The 17,603-nt window shown below is 34.8% G+C and overlaps 1 protein-coding gene across 16 annotated transcripts in view; it reads right to left on the bottom strand.

Annotated features, from left to right (window-relative positions):
• Positions 1-2,993: 2,993 nt before the first annotated feature.
• Positions 2,994-17,603, bottom strand: part of LOC106872580 (uncharacterized) — a 248,572-nt gene continuing 233,962 nt past the window's right edge. For all 16 annotated transcript variants that reach the window (XR_016241608.1, XR_016241606.1, XR_016241609.1 and 13 more), the window contains 3 exons: positions 12,554-12,611; positions 11,577-11,658; positions 2,994-3,815 (listed from right to left, as the gene is read on the bottom strand). Coding sequence is in view for 12 of the 16 variants with exons in the window: in XM_052967277.2 (XP_052823237.1) it covers positions 3,720-3,815; positions 11,577-11,658; positions 12,554-12,611 (236 nt within the window). In the remaining 4 variants the exon portion in view is untranslated. The remainder of the gene's footprint in view (positions 3,816-11,576; positions 11,659-12,553; positions 12,612-17,603) is intronic.

Below are 17,603 nucleotides of genomic sequence, written 5' to 3'. Positions count from 1 at the left end.
TAATAATAGTAATAATATATTTTTTCTTGAATATTGCCTTTCAAAATTTCGTCTAATGATAAAAATATTTGTAACACATATCTTGATGATATAGAACATAAATACCATACCTGCAGTAAATTAGTCATTTCCAGCACTATCATGTGATCAAACATATTAATGTACATATGCACACAAAACATAAAAACAAAAGCAGATACACAAGCAACAGTTTTTTTAAACAAATATTAACATGCAAATAAATTTAACACATACACGCACACAAAAAATAAAAACAAAAGATATATGCATATATAATGGCTTTTTAAAAAATATCAACAAGCAAATGCACACATATATATACCAATATAGATATGTTGAGTCTGTTGATGATCACCTGATTGATTATGTGATTCCTTTGCATGTCTAATTCTCACACTGAGGAAGTATTTAACTCGCTATTTTCAAGATGCAATTTTAAATTTGTTAATTTGTAATTGAATGAGTTGAGCATGGAAACAATTGTAGGTAACAGAGAATTTTGACAATATGTTAATTAATTGAAGTTTATTAAGTTAAAACTCTCCATTTTCTCCTTATAATATATCATATTGAAATATACCCATATATATCAAAGTGTAATAATCATTGAACTCTGTAATATATTTAATTGGTGCCTATTATTAAACAATAGACACCAATACTATTAAGTAATACTGGACTCTTGAACATTTCCTTGATATATAAGATTAAACCAGTGAAGCTTGCATGTTAACATCCCCTTTTAAGAGGTATCTGTATTCTCAAAATAACGATATAGTGTGTGTATCTTTGTGTCTGTCCCCACCACCACCAACACTTGACAACTGGTGTTGCTGTGTTTGCATTTCCGTAACTTAGCAGTTTGGCAAATGAGACCAATAGAATAAGTACCAGGCTTATAAAAATAAGTACTGGGGTCAATTCAAGGTGGTGCCCTAACATGGCCACAGTCTAATGACTGAAACAAGTAAAAGATAAAAGATATTATTGAAAAGTATACATCCACTCTGTAGATACTAAATATATAGTTGGTATAACTAATAATAATAATAATAATAATAATGATTTGCCTCCTTGGCACAGCCAGAATAATCAGGAAAGTATTAGATAACTGAAAAGAATGGATAGCATGGTACTGTAGGCTGCAGGTAGCAAGCTCACTATACATGCAAGACTCCAGGAGTTCCAACAAAAACTGTGATAAAAAGAAATAATAATAATATTTATAAACTTAAGAATAAAAATTACAGTAGGAAAAAATCCAATGTTAATAAGGAAAGCATATATATAAATAACAGAAAGAATAAATCAAGGAATATTATATAGCTACCAATATTCTTTGAAAATTCTTTGTTGCACTAGATAAGTACTTCCCACCTTCAATTAAATATGGGAAATTATTTAATCACCATAGTATAAAATGTTCATATTCAACCACTAGAAATTTAACTGAGATTATAGCAGTACATAATATACAGAGAATTAGGGAATATCTCAACTCAAAACCTGTAAACAAGAGGAGAATCAGTAATGTATAGAACTAGATTTCAATTCTTTGAGTAAAAGTAATTCTGACTCTTATAATACAGTTACCACCTAGTTTTAATATTAATTATAATAATAATCTTGTCTTAACACCTAATTCTGAGACAGGACTAGAAGGAATTCTTTTAACTATGAATATCAAATCCAAGTGAATAAATGCCTGTGTAATTGTAAAAACAAAATTGTCCATAGAAATTCTACATCTCTAATTGTCATAATGTAGAATCCTTGTTTATTTTTATTCTTTTGTTATCTACTAACATCAACTGAAACAATTGCCAGCTTTGTAACGGGAATTCTACAATTAGAGATGTGATCTTCTCTATCTGTATTTTTGTTATCTAATACTCTGAATTTCTCAAAATTCTTTTAAATGATATTTGGATCTACTTGTCAAATATGGATGTGTATTTGACTTGGAGTCTGATTGATTGATGTAGTTAACCAAATTAATTTAAAACCGAGTGCTTTATTGATATCTGCCTAGATTTCTTAATCCTTCTTTTCTTATGTATGTATGTATGCATATACATACATATGTATGTATGCATGCATGCACATATGTATGTTTGTGCACTAATTGGCACAGCCAGTAAATCGTTGAATAGATTGCTTTGTAATGGTTCTGGCTATTTGCACATTCATTTCAAATCCTACAGCAGTCAACTATGTCATTCATCCTTTCAGGACTTGATAAAATTCACAGGAACATTACCCATGTTGATCTGTGTTGATCTCTTAGAGAGATTTTAGAACTAGCATTTCTGTTTGGATGCAAAATCAGCAACTGTGTGTTTGCTTGAAATACATATATTGTGTACAGAGCTGAGCTGCTATCATCTCTAGCAGAAGAAGTGTCCAGAACTGAGGAATGGCAGAAATAGCCCAAAACCAGGACTGGTCTACTGGTCCCGTTGACAGAAGATGGTAAGGGTTCGTTCCCCTGCTCGCAATTTTATTGGATGCAGCTGTGCATCGTTAACCAGCTATGTGACTGCACATATATCTTTTATAAAGTATATATATGTTGAAGCAGCACCAGCAGCTGAGAACTTACCTTAGCAAACATCCCTAACCATATAAGAAGCACAACCACACACACATACACACTTTCACACAAACAAAAGCTTTTTTGAAAATATATCTGGGTTCATTCTATATAAAACAGCCTTAAAATTGTTAAAATGAAATATGCTTAGCAATCAGAACTTTAAAGAAAACATGAAATTTGACTGAAATTAGAAAATAGAACAGAAAACTCATTCAATCAATAGCAACATTCATCATTATTTAATATCTGTTTTTCCATGCTGGGATGGAAAGTTAAGTAGAAGTATTCTACTTGCAAATTTTGAAGAGAAACCTTAGTTGAAAGTGACTGAACAATAATTTTATAGCTTTTGAATAAAATAGTTAACCTGATAACATTTATATTCACACTCTTTATTTGAATAGCATTTTACATAACATATGATAGCTTGTGAAGAAGAGATGTTTGATTACAAAATTGTAAATAGTTTATGGATAAGATAAAACATTTATAACAAAATATAATGGAAAATGATACCATACAAGTCAGGAAAAATATTAAGGAAAAGAGGAGGACAATTATATATTCAAGCAAAACTTCCTTATTGGATTAGATTGAAATAACATGAAAATTTGAGAGAGAGTTGGTGACTATGTTGTAAAAAGTAGTATTTACTTAGTTGCTTTAGATAAGATTTTTGGAGAAAAACACATGGACAAGTGAGAGAATATAAATAGTTTGAAACTTGTCTCCAAAAACAAAATATGTACACAAACAGTTTGAAGAGTAGACGAGATGTTTCAGAATCAATGCAAACAAAGTCTGTATACAAGTTTCTCAAAGAAGTTTATCTAGGAACCTGCAGTAGTTTCTGAAGAAATATTCCAAGCAACAAAGAATTCTAATGAAAAGCATGGGGTTTGTTGTTTTTCAAATTTTAGCTCATAAAGAGATGGGTAGAAATAACATCAATAGAAATGATTAAGCAGAAGAAGAGTGTAATTAAAAAATATTTTCAAACAACAAATTTCATCGGTTTTACATTATATTTTCTTGCTGCAGGAACTTTTGAAGTTTTTTTTTTTTGAGATATTTAGTAATTAATACCCATAAGCAGCACTTATTAGCTCACTGCCATCTGTCTGCAGTATTTCAGTTGCCATATTTTACCAGCATACTGATCAAACTTCTCTTCTCCCAGTAATTCTTCTAAGCGGGGCTGGAAAAAAATAAAATAACTACTATAATTATTGAAATGAACTGTATCTGAATAAAATAGAATGGCAGAAGTAAGTCAAAAAATGAATAAACATTAGATTTCATAAAATAAACTAATAAGTATATCTCTACAATAATCAAGCTACCAATAAAAGAGTGAATACTCCAAACCCTTAACAGCAACAACTGCCATTGCCACCACTTCTCTCACCATCACCATCACATTACATTCACTCTCATGCTAGCATGGGTTGGATTGGTTGTTACTGTTTCTCCTGGAGTCAGATGACTACTTCTTGTATGTTTCATTTTGGGGCTTCACTTGTACAATTAAATGCCAGAAAAGTGTACTTTACAGAGTGTACTGAGTGCATTTTATGATATCAGCAATAAAGAGGCTGTCATGTTTTTAACAAGACTGAAGAGTCTTCTCAAATTCCACAGGTATACTGTTTATTAATATGATTAAAATAAGAATAATTAAGATAGCAGGCATTTTTTATTAATGTGATCTCTGTTGCTAATAAAACAGGTCATAAATCTCATTACTGCATTACTTCCATTTAGTTACTACTTTTGGTGAAAATCCTTTCAGAACAATATGGGAAAAAGTAAAAAGCAATAAAAAAATAACTTGTCTTCATTCTACATACTGGATTGTAACCATATTTCACACAAGTGTTGCTTTTCAAAAATCTTTATACAATCTGGGCACAGGAGTGGCTGTGTGGTAAGTAGCTTGCTTACCTCACTTGCACTCAGCTTGCGTTCCACAGACTTCCATCTTTTCGCAAACATATCCCGTGAGAGGCACTTCCTCTCCAGCCTGATCTTACTACTTAGGTGGTAACTGAAAAGAGCACTTTGCCGAGTTGTTCAGGAGGGGCGGGACGCTTGATCATGGTGAGGCCCTCAGGGACTTCCTGTCTGGCGGCCTGCGTCTCTTGGCAATGAAGGCCGAGTGCTGTGAAGGGCCAATCACAGCCGAGGAGGTGATCGAGGTGCTGGGCGAATGCCCCGGAGACAAGTCGCCGGGTCTCGATGGTCTGCCCTATGAATTTTATAAAAGTATGCCAGACTTGTTCGGGCACCTACTGGCCAGCGTTTATGCCAACTGGCAGCAGAATGGGAGAATTCCCAAGTCTGCGAGCCGGGGGGCAGTGACGTTGATCAGAAAGGACCCGAGCAAGGGGGATGAGATAGGGAACTTTAGGCCCATAACTCTGTTAAACACAGAGTTAAAGATTTTGGCCAAGGTGCTAGCAAAAAGGTTGGCACAGGTCGTGGGCGAACTTGTTGGGGAAGCACAAACTTGTGCTATCCCGGGCAGGTCGATCCACGACAATCTCCACCTTATACGCTACTCCTTAGAGAGGGTAAGGAAACTTTCTGGCTTAGCAGGAGGGGCACTGGTGCGGTAGGTAATTACTGATGCTATAAACATCTGCACCACCTCCGCCCTTCCTAGCAAGGATAATGTCCGTCCAGACCAAGTCTGGGTTAGAGCAGTCACCTTGATGGCAACCTCACACCAATTTTTCTCTATCCGGAGGTCTGGACCTATCCAGACTCCGAGCAACTTAACAGGACCTTGCATGAAGTATAGTTTGGTCCAGATCTCTAGGTGGAGAAAAACTAGGATGAGATGATGAGCAGGGAGTCCAATCTCACCAAGAAATGAGTCAATAGAAAGCTATCCCTGAAAGGTCAGGCAGAAGTTTCAAATATAAACATCATCTCACAGTCGTGCATTGCTCCAGTTCATGTCTGACCAAACTGGAATGCATACTTTTTCGCTTTCTGTGGAAGGGGCACTTTCCACAAATCAGGCACTCCATTTGCTGTTAACACCTGCTGAACGGAGTGCTGGGCATGAGGTAGACACAAAGTATAGACTCTGCAATGGCAAATTTGATAGCCTTGACCACATTGTTGCCGGTTACTCAGTCCTTGCCCCATAATACTCTTTCCTGATCTTCTCTTTCACTGACCCATGCTAAATCCCTTTCCCTTTGTTTACCCGCTAAGTTACGGAGACGTAAACACACCAGCATTGGTTGTCAAGCGATGTACATATGTGTATATGTTTGTGTGTCTGTGCTTGTCCCCTCACCATCGCTTGACAACCAATGCTGGTGTGTTTACGTCTCCGTAACTTAGCGGTTTGGCAAAAGAGACTGATAGAATAAGTACTAGGCTTACAAAGAATAAGTCCTGGGGTTGATTTGCTCGACTAAAGGTGGTGCTCCAGCATAGCCGCAGTCAAATGACTGAAACAAGTAAAAGAGTAAAGAGGGAGAGAATCTCTAATAGTAGTTGTTATACTGTCAATTTAATGTGACAGTCCCCTGAAGGGAATAATACTACTGTTGGTTAGACCTAGGAAGCTGCACCGCTCCCTGTCAGCCTTGACACATTTCTTGTGTCCTTATGTTTACAAGGAGGAGACAAGCACCTCCACCCAGCTAAGCCTGCATCCAGAGACATGTTTCTGAGTCTTTGCTTGTCATCAGTCTGGAGTAGCATGACCTGCTAGTCTAAGATGCCTGTCAAGCTCTTGTGAACATATAATAATTCTGGTGAAATACATTCACTGATTTCAAATTTAGAAATAATACATTTCTAAATCTCTCTGAGAGATTTATACAGTAGTGATACGATGAAGTAGTTGTATGCTGTCAACTTAATGTGGAACTTAATACTAGGAACTATATAGCATGGCCCTCGGAAGTGAGCTGTGTAATCTTGCAGTTATGAATATTCAACATATTTCCTATAAGAGTGAAGCACAACATATGGTGATGAGGATGACATTCGGAAAACATTTAAACTTGAACAACTTGGAAGAAGCTAATGCCTGGCTGATACAGTTTGAAGTAAAAGCTGAATGTGACGATGTTGATGATGTCAAAAAGAAGCCAACATTTCTTTATACCTGTGGAGTTGAAGCCATAATGATGTTAAAAGATGTGCTTTTCCTGGTAACTCTTCAGAATGCAACATATCAACAAATAATGAATGAGTTGCAACAACTAATAAAGCTGAAGGAGAGACAGTTAATTGACTTTCTTCTTAGGATTAATTCTCAAGATTCCTTCTATCATTTGAATAGGTTGAACGAAAATCCAGAAGAGGAAATCATGAAACTCATTTTCATCGCGGGATTGTTGTTTGCAGAGATAAAGTTAAAAATTTGGGATTACACTGGAAATGGATTACACTGAAATAGCTGTTCTCGCATCCACCATAGAATTGGAAACACTGTTTGCAAGTAGTCGACAAACAATAACAAACTTTAATGTCCACAAGAATACCTGCAGTCATGACGTTGTAGTGAAATGTCGAAATTGTGGGTGTACACACAAAGCTCGTGTGTGTCTAGCATATGTAAAAAATTGTAACAAGTGTGGCAAATTAGGGCATTTTGCAAAATTTTGCCTATCTAAAAATGATTGGCATGTGGATAACATAAATGTATCACCAAGTGAAACTGGATTTGTCAACAGTTGCTAAACATGAACAACAATGAGGATGCAGACAACATGGGTTTTTGCAAGTGTTTTATAAATAACAGAAGCATAGATATGAAAGTGGATACTGGGGCAGCTTGTTCGATAGTCCTGTTATCATTTGCTTCACAGTTAGGTATCCCAATTGAATCATGCCACAATAGATTAACCACTTTTGATGGTTCAGATCTAAAGGTTGCTGGATCAATTCGAGTGACATTTAAACTCAACAACACCGATGAGTCATGTAAATTTACTGTGGTAGACAGCCCATTCTCTTTTGGGCTGATTGAAAAAGATATTAAAGACAGCTTGTTTTGTTTCAATTTAAACATGGATGTGTTCTGAGAGGCTAAAAGTTAATTGCGCTGATGCGAGTTATAGCATGATGAGTTCAGTGAGAGGCATTCCAGTACATTTGGAAGAAGAAGTGAAAGATGAGTTAAAGAGGTTGGAAACGATGGGTATCATCATACCATTGGATTACTCTGGAGTCAGATGTGCCTTACCTGTGGTATTGCCGAGAAAAAAAGATGGATCTCTTCACATGTGTGTTGATTACAAGGCTCATTTAAATGCACATATTGACACCCATTTTTTTCCCATACCATCAATCGACATCAATCTTCTCTAGTATGTCAGGTGCAAAATTTTTCTCTACTCACGATTTAAAACATGCACATTGGCAAATAGCTATAGTAGAGGAAGCAAGGTGGATTTGCACTATTAATACAACCAATGGTTTCTACCTGGTTAACAGACTTCAAATGGGCCTTAAGAATTCGAGTGACATATTTCAGAACTGCATGAAAACTCTACTAAAAGGGATCAATTTAACTCATTTTGCCATAAATATCAGCCTCATCTCTATGAATAAAGCTAATGTTTTTTTACTAATTGATCATTATGATTTATAAGCAAAAATTTAAAATTCAATAACAATGTTGTACAGCTGGAAAAAGAGTTTCAAGCATGATCCTTTTGACAACCATTGAACTTTAATGCAGAGAAGTTTTTTAAATGAAGTTACAAAGCTTTATTCAAATCTTCGAAGAAATGCTTTTCAATAAATAGTGGAAAACAAAAGGACAAAACGGAAGTACTCAACCCAGAGTATCATCATAATCATTATCATCATTGTTTAACGTCTGTTTTCCATGCTGGCATGGGATGGATGGTTTGACACGGAGTTGGTCAGCTGGGGAGTTATCCAGACTCCAATTGTCTGTTGTCGCCTAGTTTCTATGGCTGAGTGCCAACTACTTTACAGAGTGTGCTAAGATCTTTTTACATTCCACCAACATAAGTGTGTTTGTGCAGCACCAGCACAAGTACATTCTATGTAGCACTGGCACCTGCAAAGGACAAGCCTGTATGTATGGATGACTGATTTTACTTAGCTTGATGCATCTTCTCAAGTATAGCAAATCATCACAACTCTTGATCCCTTGTCATTTCCTCAGTAAGGCCCAGCATCTGAAGATCCTTTCTCACTATTTCATCTCATGTCTTCCTGGATCTACCACTTCCTTATATTTCCTCCTCAATTAGTGCTTAGCACTTCTTTATGTAGCTGTCCTCATCCATACGCATCACATGACCAAACTAGTGCAGTCTTCTCTCTTGTACATCTGATGCTGCTTATTCCCAATTTTCCTCTTAAATCATTTACATTCTGTTGTGCAGGCACACTGACATTACCTATCCAGTGGAGCATACTAGCTTCATTTCTTCACAAGTCCTCTGTAGTCAAAGCTCATGTTTCACTGCAATGTAAAATGGCTGTATGTACACAGGCATCATACAATCTGCCTTTCATTCTGAGGGAGAGGCCCTTAGTTATCAACAAAAAGTTGAAGTTCTCTGAACTTTGCCCAGCCTGTTCTTATTCTAGCAATTATACTTTCAGAACTTCCTCTTCCACTGCTTACTTGGTCTCCTAGGTAACAAAAGCTATCTACTACATCTAATAATCCACCCAAGCATTTGAGGGAGTCTATTGTCTGTGCATTTTTAGTGCTTATTGTTCCCACACATTTGCAACATACAAAGACTATATTCTCTGTTAACCTTCCTGTGATACCGTTACACCTCATGTGTCCAAAGCTTGCACTGGGTACAATGCGTGGAGTTTTTATCCACACCATTCTTACATGTCAAGCAGGGCCATCTCCCTGAAGGGACTTGTGATATGTCTGTTTACTAGGACTTTGGTTTCTGCTAAATTAACTGTAAGACCCTTAGATTTCAGGTCTTGCTTCCACACCTGAAATTTCTTCTCTAGGTCAGGTAGTGATTCAGCTACAAGAACAAGGTCATCAGCATAGAGGAGCCCCCACGGGCAGCTGGTCTTGAATTCATCTGTTAAGGCCTGGAGGACTAAAATAAATAAGAGGGAGCTGAAAACTGAACTTTGGTGAATTCCTACTTGTACATTGAATTCATTGCTATACTTGTTGCCAACCTTCACCTTACTGGCAGCGTCCCTGTACTTGGCTTGTACAGCTCTCGCTAACCACTCATCTATCCCTAGCTTCCACATTGACCACCAGGTAAGGGAGCAGGGGACCCTGTCAAAAACTTTTGCTATGTCAACAAAAGTCAAATAGGGAGGTTTATTTTTGGCTAAATACTTCTCCAGCAGTTGCCTAACCAGGAATATAGCATCAGCCGTACTCCTACCTGGCCCAAATCCAAACTGCATCTCATCTACACTCACTCTCTTCGTATTCAATTGAGCTATGACCCTTTCAGTAACTTTCGTCAATGGGTCCAGCAATTTCATACTTCTGTAATTATTTCTGTCTAAGGCATCATCTTTGCTTTTGTAACAGCTGACTATAAAGCTGCTACATCAATTGTTGGGTATGACTCCCTCATGGACAATCTGATTAACTATACAGGTGAGTAGGTCATATTCTACTCTGTCAGATATTTTATGCATTTCAGTGGTGATTCCCGATGGGCCAGGGACTTTCCCTGTCTTTATATCCTTAATTGCTTTATCTACCAAGCTATTGTTGATTTGGATAGCTGGTCCCTCAGTTGGGTCTACATTTGGCAGACTCTTCTTCCCCCATGTATTCTCTACATTTAGCAGCCTTTTATAATGGCATTTCCAAGCTTCTCCCTTTGCAGAATCATTAAATGCAAGTGAACCATCATCCACGTAGACACATTTCTCTCCCATAACGTGATTTTCTCTTAAACACTGTCTTGCAATCTGAAGCACTTCAAGTCTCTGGTCCTCATGCCACAGAACATTGGCAAACTTCTTTTCTGCTTCTCCCCTGGCTAAATATACCTGTCTCCTAGTCTCCCTTCTGGCTATCTGATACAGTTCCCTACTACCATCACACTTCCACTCTTTCTAGACCTGTTTCTTTTTTCTAATGCCCTTGTCAGCTACACTATTCCATCACCATATCACTTTAGTTCGAGAAGGGACTTTGCAACAGCTACAAATTTAGTCAGTGTCCCTCAATAGGTTGTCCTGTAGGAACCTCCAGTTGTCCTCCATGTTATATGTCACTATATCTTCCTCTTTTTTGTCAAATGCTTCAAGTAACATATCTCTAAATCTCTGACCATTCAGAGAATCCTTAAGCTTCCAGACCGTTCTTTTTCACACTGATTATCTTCTCGGTAGTCTTTTAGCCTTGTTTCTAAGGTCACTAACTTATGTTGAGGGGTGCATTCTTTACCTGGGAAAGTTTATGCATTTCAGTGGTGATTCCTGATGGGCCAGGGGCATAGCTTGGTAGAAAAAGCAATTAAGGATATAAAGACAGGGAAAGCAGCCATCTTTCCCATTTTCTGGCAAGAATGTAGTCAATCTGCCTAGCGTGCTCACTAGATTGAAAGGTGAACAGGCGACTGGCAGATTTTCTGAAGTTAGTATTGTAGATCATAAGGTCATTTGCATCACAAGTCTTCAGCAGCCTGGTTCTCTCCTCATTATGGGAACCAAATCTGTTACCATCATGCATACCATGGAAGTCACCCGTATGTTGCCCAACATGCCCATTGAATCATCAGTTACAATTAGAAGGTCACTGTCATTTGTCAATGAGGTAGCCTGCAAAAGGGTGTCATAATATACTCATATAAAAGAAACACAGTTTCTTTTATGATAAACAAAATAATATAACTATTTTACTGAAGCCTGAGACAGGTTGTGTATTACCAAAAACTTGTCATTGCATCAGCTAAAGGAAAAGTTTAAAATATCAAAATTAATATGTGAAACTGACCTTAATATCTTCTTCTTCAAATTTATCAAGTATATCAATAGCTTGTTGAAGAATCTGTTTTCCAACTCCACTTTCACAATTCCTGGAGAAATAAGAATAATGAGAATAAAACAAGATTAAATTTTTAAAATTATTAGCCTCATCTTTGAAGATAAAACATATTTTAATACTTACATATATAGCATGTTTTCATTGGTTTGACTGCCAATCATCATGATACTAAACTAGACTGGAAACTAGAAATTTATATTCCTAAACTAAGGGCATAGGTTTGGTTGTGTGATTAAGAAATTCATTTTGCAATGTGGTTCTGAGCCAAACCCTACTGTATGGAACTCTTGTGTCTTCTACTGTCTACTACAGCCTTGAGTCAACTAATGTCTTATGGATAGAATTTAGTATATGTATGTGTGTGTCTATGTCTGTAATTTGGTATATGTATGTGTCTGTATGTATGCATGTATCTAAAATAACTGCTAATAAGAGCTATTTTTGTTACTGTTATGACTTTATCATAAAAGATGTAACATTTTCTAATATTTATATCTACAATGCACAGTGTAATTGTAAATATTGATTTGTAACACAGGCAACAATTTTTCAAGGAATAGTACAGTTGATCATATGGAGGATGAAAAGAAAAAATCACCTCAGCAGGAATCAATGTCAGAAAGTAAAAGGACATAACATAATACAAATTTCTAACATAGGCTAGGCTACCCATTTCTTGGAAGCTGATTTAATCAATGCAGACTATTGACCTTAAAACAATGAAATGAAAAGTTGAATCCAGCAGAATTTGAACTCAGAATGTAAAGAGGTGCAATGAAATACTACAAGACATAGCATTTGAGTCTCTATTAATTTGGTTGTATACTGTAAAGTATTACAACACATAGGTATTGTACTCTATGACTTCTATACTCAACATATTTTTAAGAGTAAGCAACAAATAGAAGGGTTATTACAAAACTTACTTTTCTAGAATATTAATTCTGTCTGAAAGACGTTTTGTCTGCACCAAAGTTTCAGCACCTGCAAATTGAGAAAAGGCTTCAGGTAGGAATAATAAAACATTACATATTTTGTGATTCACAGTCCATTCTTCTCATTATTTTTTTTCATTGTTCTCTAAAATAATCTCTTTGGAGGCAGAAGTGTTAGTTTTCTAATCCAATTTGATAAAGGAAAATGGTAGGTTCTATGTAGTATAATCATTAACATGATCACCCAGAGTGTGATTCCTGCTCAACAAAGGTCTATCCCAATCTTAAAAGTCAATTTATAATTATTCACATTTTTGGAGTTAATTTTTGTCATGAACACCAAATTTGAAAGCAATACAACACCACATTAGCTAACTTATCTACTGAAGGTTAAATGAACTACAAGCTATCAGCAAAAAAACAAAAGGCAGAAATGTTAGCTTATACCATAAAAATATTTACAGCCTAACAAATATATATATATATATATATATATATATATATATATATATATATATACACACACATATATATCAACTTTAAATAGAGCTCAAAACTGATCCGTTACAACAATAATAATAATAATAATAATAATGAAATTGACAGCAAAAAAACAAAAGGCAGAAATATTAGCTTATACCATAAAAATATTTACAGCCTAACAAATATATATATATATATGTATGTATATATATATATCATCATCATCATCATATATATATATATATATATATATATATATATATAATTATGTGGAGAATGGAGAAACAAACACGAGAAGAAGCAAGTCAACTGGGCTAGTTAGCCATTGATTTAATTATGTGGAGATTATAATCTCCACATAATTAAATCAATGGCTAACTAGCCCAGTTGACTTGCTTCTTCTCGTGTTTGTTTCTCCATTCTCCACATAATTATAATTATAAACTGCAGTTTAAACAATAAATTACCTGCCTCTGGATACCTTCTAACGAAGACGGTACCCACACAAGTAATTTCCAGGAGTGCCTTCGGATTTAAATATCCCCTGGTTGCCTAGATACTTCAGACTACCACTGAAATATTGAAGCAATCCTATCATTTACCTATATATGCATATATATACATATATATCAACTTTAAATAGAGCTCAAAACTGATCCGTTGAAAATACTTTATTACAACAACAATAATAATAATAATAATGAAATTGACCTATGTACATTTCGATGGAACATCCAGAATGATTAATACATATTATAAAATATTATAAAATATTATAAAATATAAAATATAAAATATAGGATACTCCATCTCCTCAGGGTGTGTATTACTAATAATAATAATAATAATGATAGCAATAATAATGGGACCCTGAGGAGATGGAGTCTCCTATATTTTATAATATTTTATAATATTTTATATGTATTAATCATTCTGGATGTTCCATCGAAATGTACATAGGTCAATTTCATTATTATTATTATTATTATTATTATTATTATTATTATTATTATTATTATTGTTGTAATAAAGTATTTTCAACGGATCAGTTTTGAGCTCTATTTAAAGTTGATATATATATATATATATATATACAAAAACTCAACTGTGAGTTTTTTGCTAAGATTGTTAACAGATATTATATTCTTTTGCTAAATTTTTGGTGTAAAAAAATATATTTAAATACATATATATATATATATATATATATATATATATATATATATATATACAAAAACTCAACTGTGAGTTTTTTGCTAAGATTGTTAACGGATACTATATTCTTTTGCCAAATTTTTGGTGTAAAAAAATATATTTAAATACATATATATATATATATATATATATATATATATATATATATATATATATATATATATATATATATACATATAGTAAATTCAAATAAATAGGTAATTAAAAAACAGAGAAAAAATGAAAAATATTGAACATGACAATGTTCACAAGAAATATATTGGCGATCAGTAAAGGGAGAGAGTTGTTAGTGTTTCAAGTATAGCTCTTCATCAGAAACAGGAAAGTCCAAAGAGAAAGAAAGAAAAATAAGGAAAAATCACCAACAGTCCATGTACGGTTACATTTATATATATATATATATATATATATATATATATATATATATATATACTAGCAGTATAACCCGACCTTGTCCGGGTGTGACTTATTACGCCATCTACGATAAGTTTTGCTAGGTGAAAATCAACTAAAAAAGAAAGCCTTACAACGAAAAAACCCTTATGATGTAAATATGTTCATAATTCAAAAGACGATGAAATTAATAGGGAAAGTCTGAAGGCTGTTTTGCATAAAATTATTAAGTGTATGTAAATTTCATCCGTCTAATTGGTTATAGAAATGCTTGTGCAAAACAACTTTTTGCGCTGCCCTGATTATACATAGCAGAGTAATCCCTTTTCGCAGGAGCTAGGACGGCAATTTGCGATGAAGCAATTGCTGGCGATCTGTTGCTATACAGTCTTGCCAGAGTTCTATCAGATTGGGCAGAAGATGTTGATGCACCATTTTGCATTATGTTCAAAGGAGCTTCTGGAATGTGGTGAATTGCTGCAGTCTATTGCTGTCATTTTAAACCGGTTGCTTTCTTTCCCCAGTAAACTCTCTTCTTTGAAGGCATAATCTATGTATATATTAAACAGAACAACAAAAGTTATAATAGATGGCAGGGTCGGTACTTTTCACATATCTGTAATTTTTCAGATTAACACCCGTACGATTACCCAACCCTAATCCTAACACTAACCCTAACACTAACCCTAAACCCTAACCCTAACCCTAAAACCATAACCGTAACACTAATCCTAATCCTAACCGTAACCCTAAACCCTAATCCTAAACCCTAACCCTGACCCTAAAACCCTAACCCTAACACCCTAGTGAAAATCGTGGTATATTTACGAAACACGAGTTATATTTTACTGAATGATTGTGTACTTGCACATGTATGCGTTTGAGAGAGCGAGAAAAGATGAGGTAGAGAGAGGGGGGAGAAAGAAATAGAGGTAGTTAAAAGTTTTCTTATGATGGCTTCTCTTCACTGCCTATTACTTCATTAAAAATCTACGGATGCACATAAGCACATAATAGAGAAAAATGAAACAAATATGGACAACTTGCTCCAAAACACCACCGAGTGGGGAACACTTCTCAAAAATAACCTGCAGTTGTTTCCTTCAAAATTGCTATATGCTTGAAATGTACATACATCAAGGTATATTTGTAGAAAATTTGACGAAAAAATATTCATTTTCCCGGAAGTCAAGAGGAATTTGTAGAATTTCAGAAAATTGGCCCCACCCCCACCCCCTCCCAAAACACTTTCACCGAAATTTTTTGTATATTCATAATCTACATAATAAATAATATATGCATAGAAAATTTCATTAAAAAATATTCATTTTTCTGAAAGTTATGACCTTCCAAAGTCGGTGGGTACAACTCTGTAGTTATGCCACATTGATGAACATGAGTTATATTTTTGTGAATGAGTGTGTTTACTTGCACGTGTATGCGTTTGAGAGAGCGAGAGAGGAAGAGGGGAAGAAATGAATAGAGAATGAGAGCAATGTGTATGTTCTTGTCACAGATCACGTATGTGTGGTTGTGTGTGTTTTTACGTAACAATGTTATGAAAAATAGGTAAAGAATACTGAGAGGAAAGTTTAATCTATGACTTTGTATGTATCACATTCTCTCTCTCTCTTTCTCTCCCTTTTTTACTCTTACTCTCTATATTTTGTTGAGCGCGTGTGTAAGAACGCCGGTCCAGGTAGAAGGGAAGAAATATAAAAGTTGCTAGAAACAACAGCCAAATCTCCCTTAAATCACACAAAGTAAATGGAATTTAAAAAATCTAATTACTGCACTGGAAAGTTCACATCCAGAAAATTCCATTGATGTAAAAATTTTTATGAAAAAGTGGAAAATGTGGATTTCTATAAACTTTTAAAAAGGCTTCACACAGACACACAACTTCAGCTTTATATATTAAGATATATATAAATATAGGATAGTGATACAACAATGCACTAATATATATATATATATATATGTATATATATATATATATATATATATAGGATAGCGGTACAACAATGCACCAATATTTACTGGAAATAGCAGCTGATAATATACGACACTATAGTAAAGCTTCACTGTATAAATATACTGGCAAAGATGTTTGTGGGTGGCAGACATAAAATATTTCATCTTACCTGTAGGAAGAACATTAAATAAATGTACAACCCAGATGTGGATAATCTAGGACCTATGTTTCGAACTTTCCAAATTACATTTGTTAATGTAAATTTGATTAGTTCTCTTCGGCTAGATTTACCTAGACAAAATTTCAAAAGTCACTACATCAATGCCAGTATTACTCATCTGAACGCTTAGCTGTTAACAGACCAAGAACAGTGAAAAAGTTTTCAAAGAGACAATTATCAAATAGTGCAAAACAGTAATATTGGTTCCCAGTAAAACAAAGCACATGGTTAGGACATGTCCTCTACCCAGCATAAACACCACAGCTACAAAGATATCTTAATAACTAACAACATAACATAGAACTGAATCACCCTAAAATAAAGTACATTACAAGAACTATACTTGAAAGTAAGATTATTAAGTACCTATCAACTACAATACACAAATAAACCTGCCAAAACAGTAACATAAACTTTGACTTCAGCCAGCAACTGGTATAAAACTGAGGTCAAACACACAAGCTTACATAGAGATCAGATTTCAGATTCAAAACAACTTCCCTTTACTCCCCACTGAACCCTAACCAACAAACAACTAACTGTATTCAGTTCACTTCAAGCCTAGCTGGTTGAAAGACCCTGAATGAATCTGCACAGAAAATTATGCCCAGTTGCATGTGCAACTGCCCATGCTCTGTGCAGTGGAAACATGTGTAGGTCATCATAACCATAAAAATATGCTGTATGAAATTGTAAAATAAAAGGAAATAAATTTTGGGGATGTGCCAGTCTCCCTATTCTCTATTGTTATAATT

The sequence above is a fragment of the Octopus bimaculoides genome, chromosome 4 (assembly GCF_046866305.1).
Source record: "Octopus bimaculoides isolate indiv1 chromosome 4, ASM4686630v1, whole genome shotgun sequence".
Taxonomy (NCBI): Eukaryota; Metazoa; Mollusca; class Cephalopoda; order Octopoda; family Octopodidae; genus Octopus; species Octopus bimaculoides.
The sequence above is the reverse complement of the archived record's forward strand: the minus strand, read 5'-3'. Positions and strand labels throughout refer to the sequence as shown.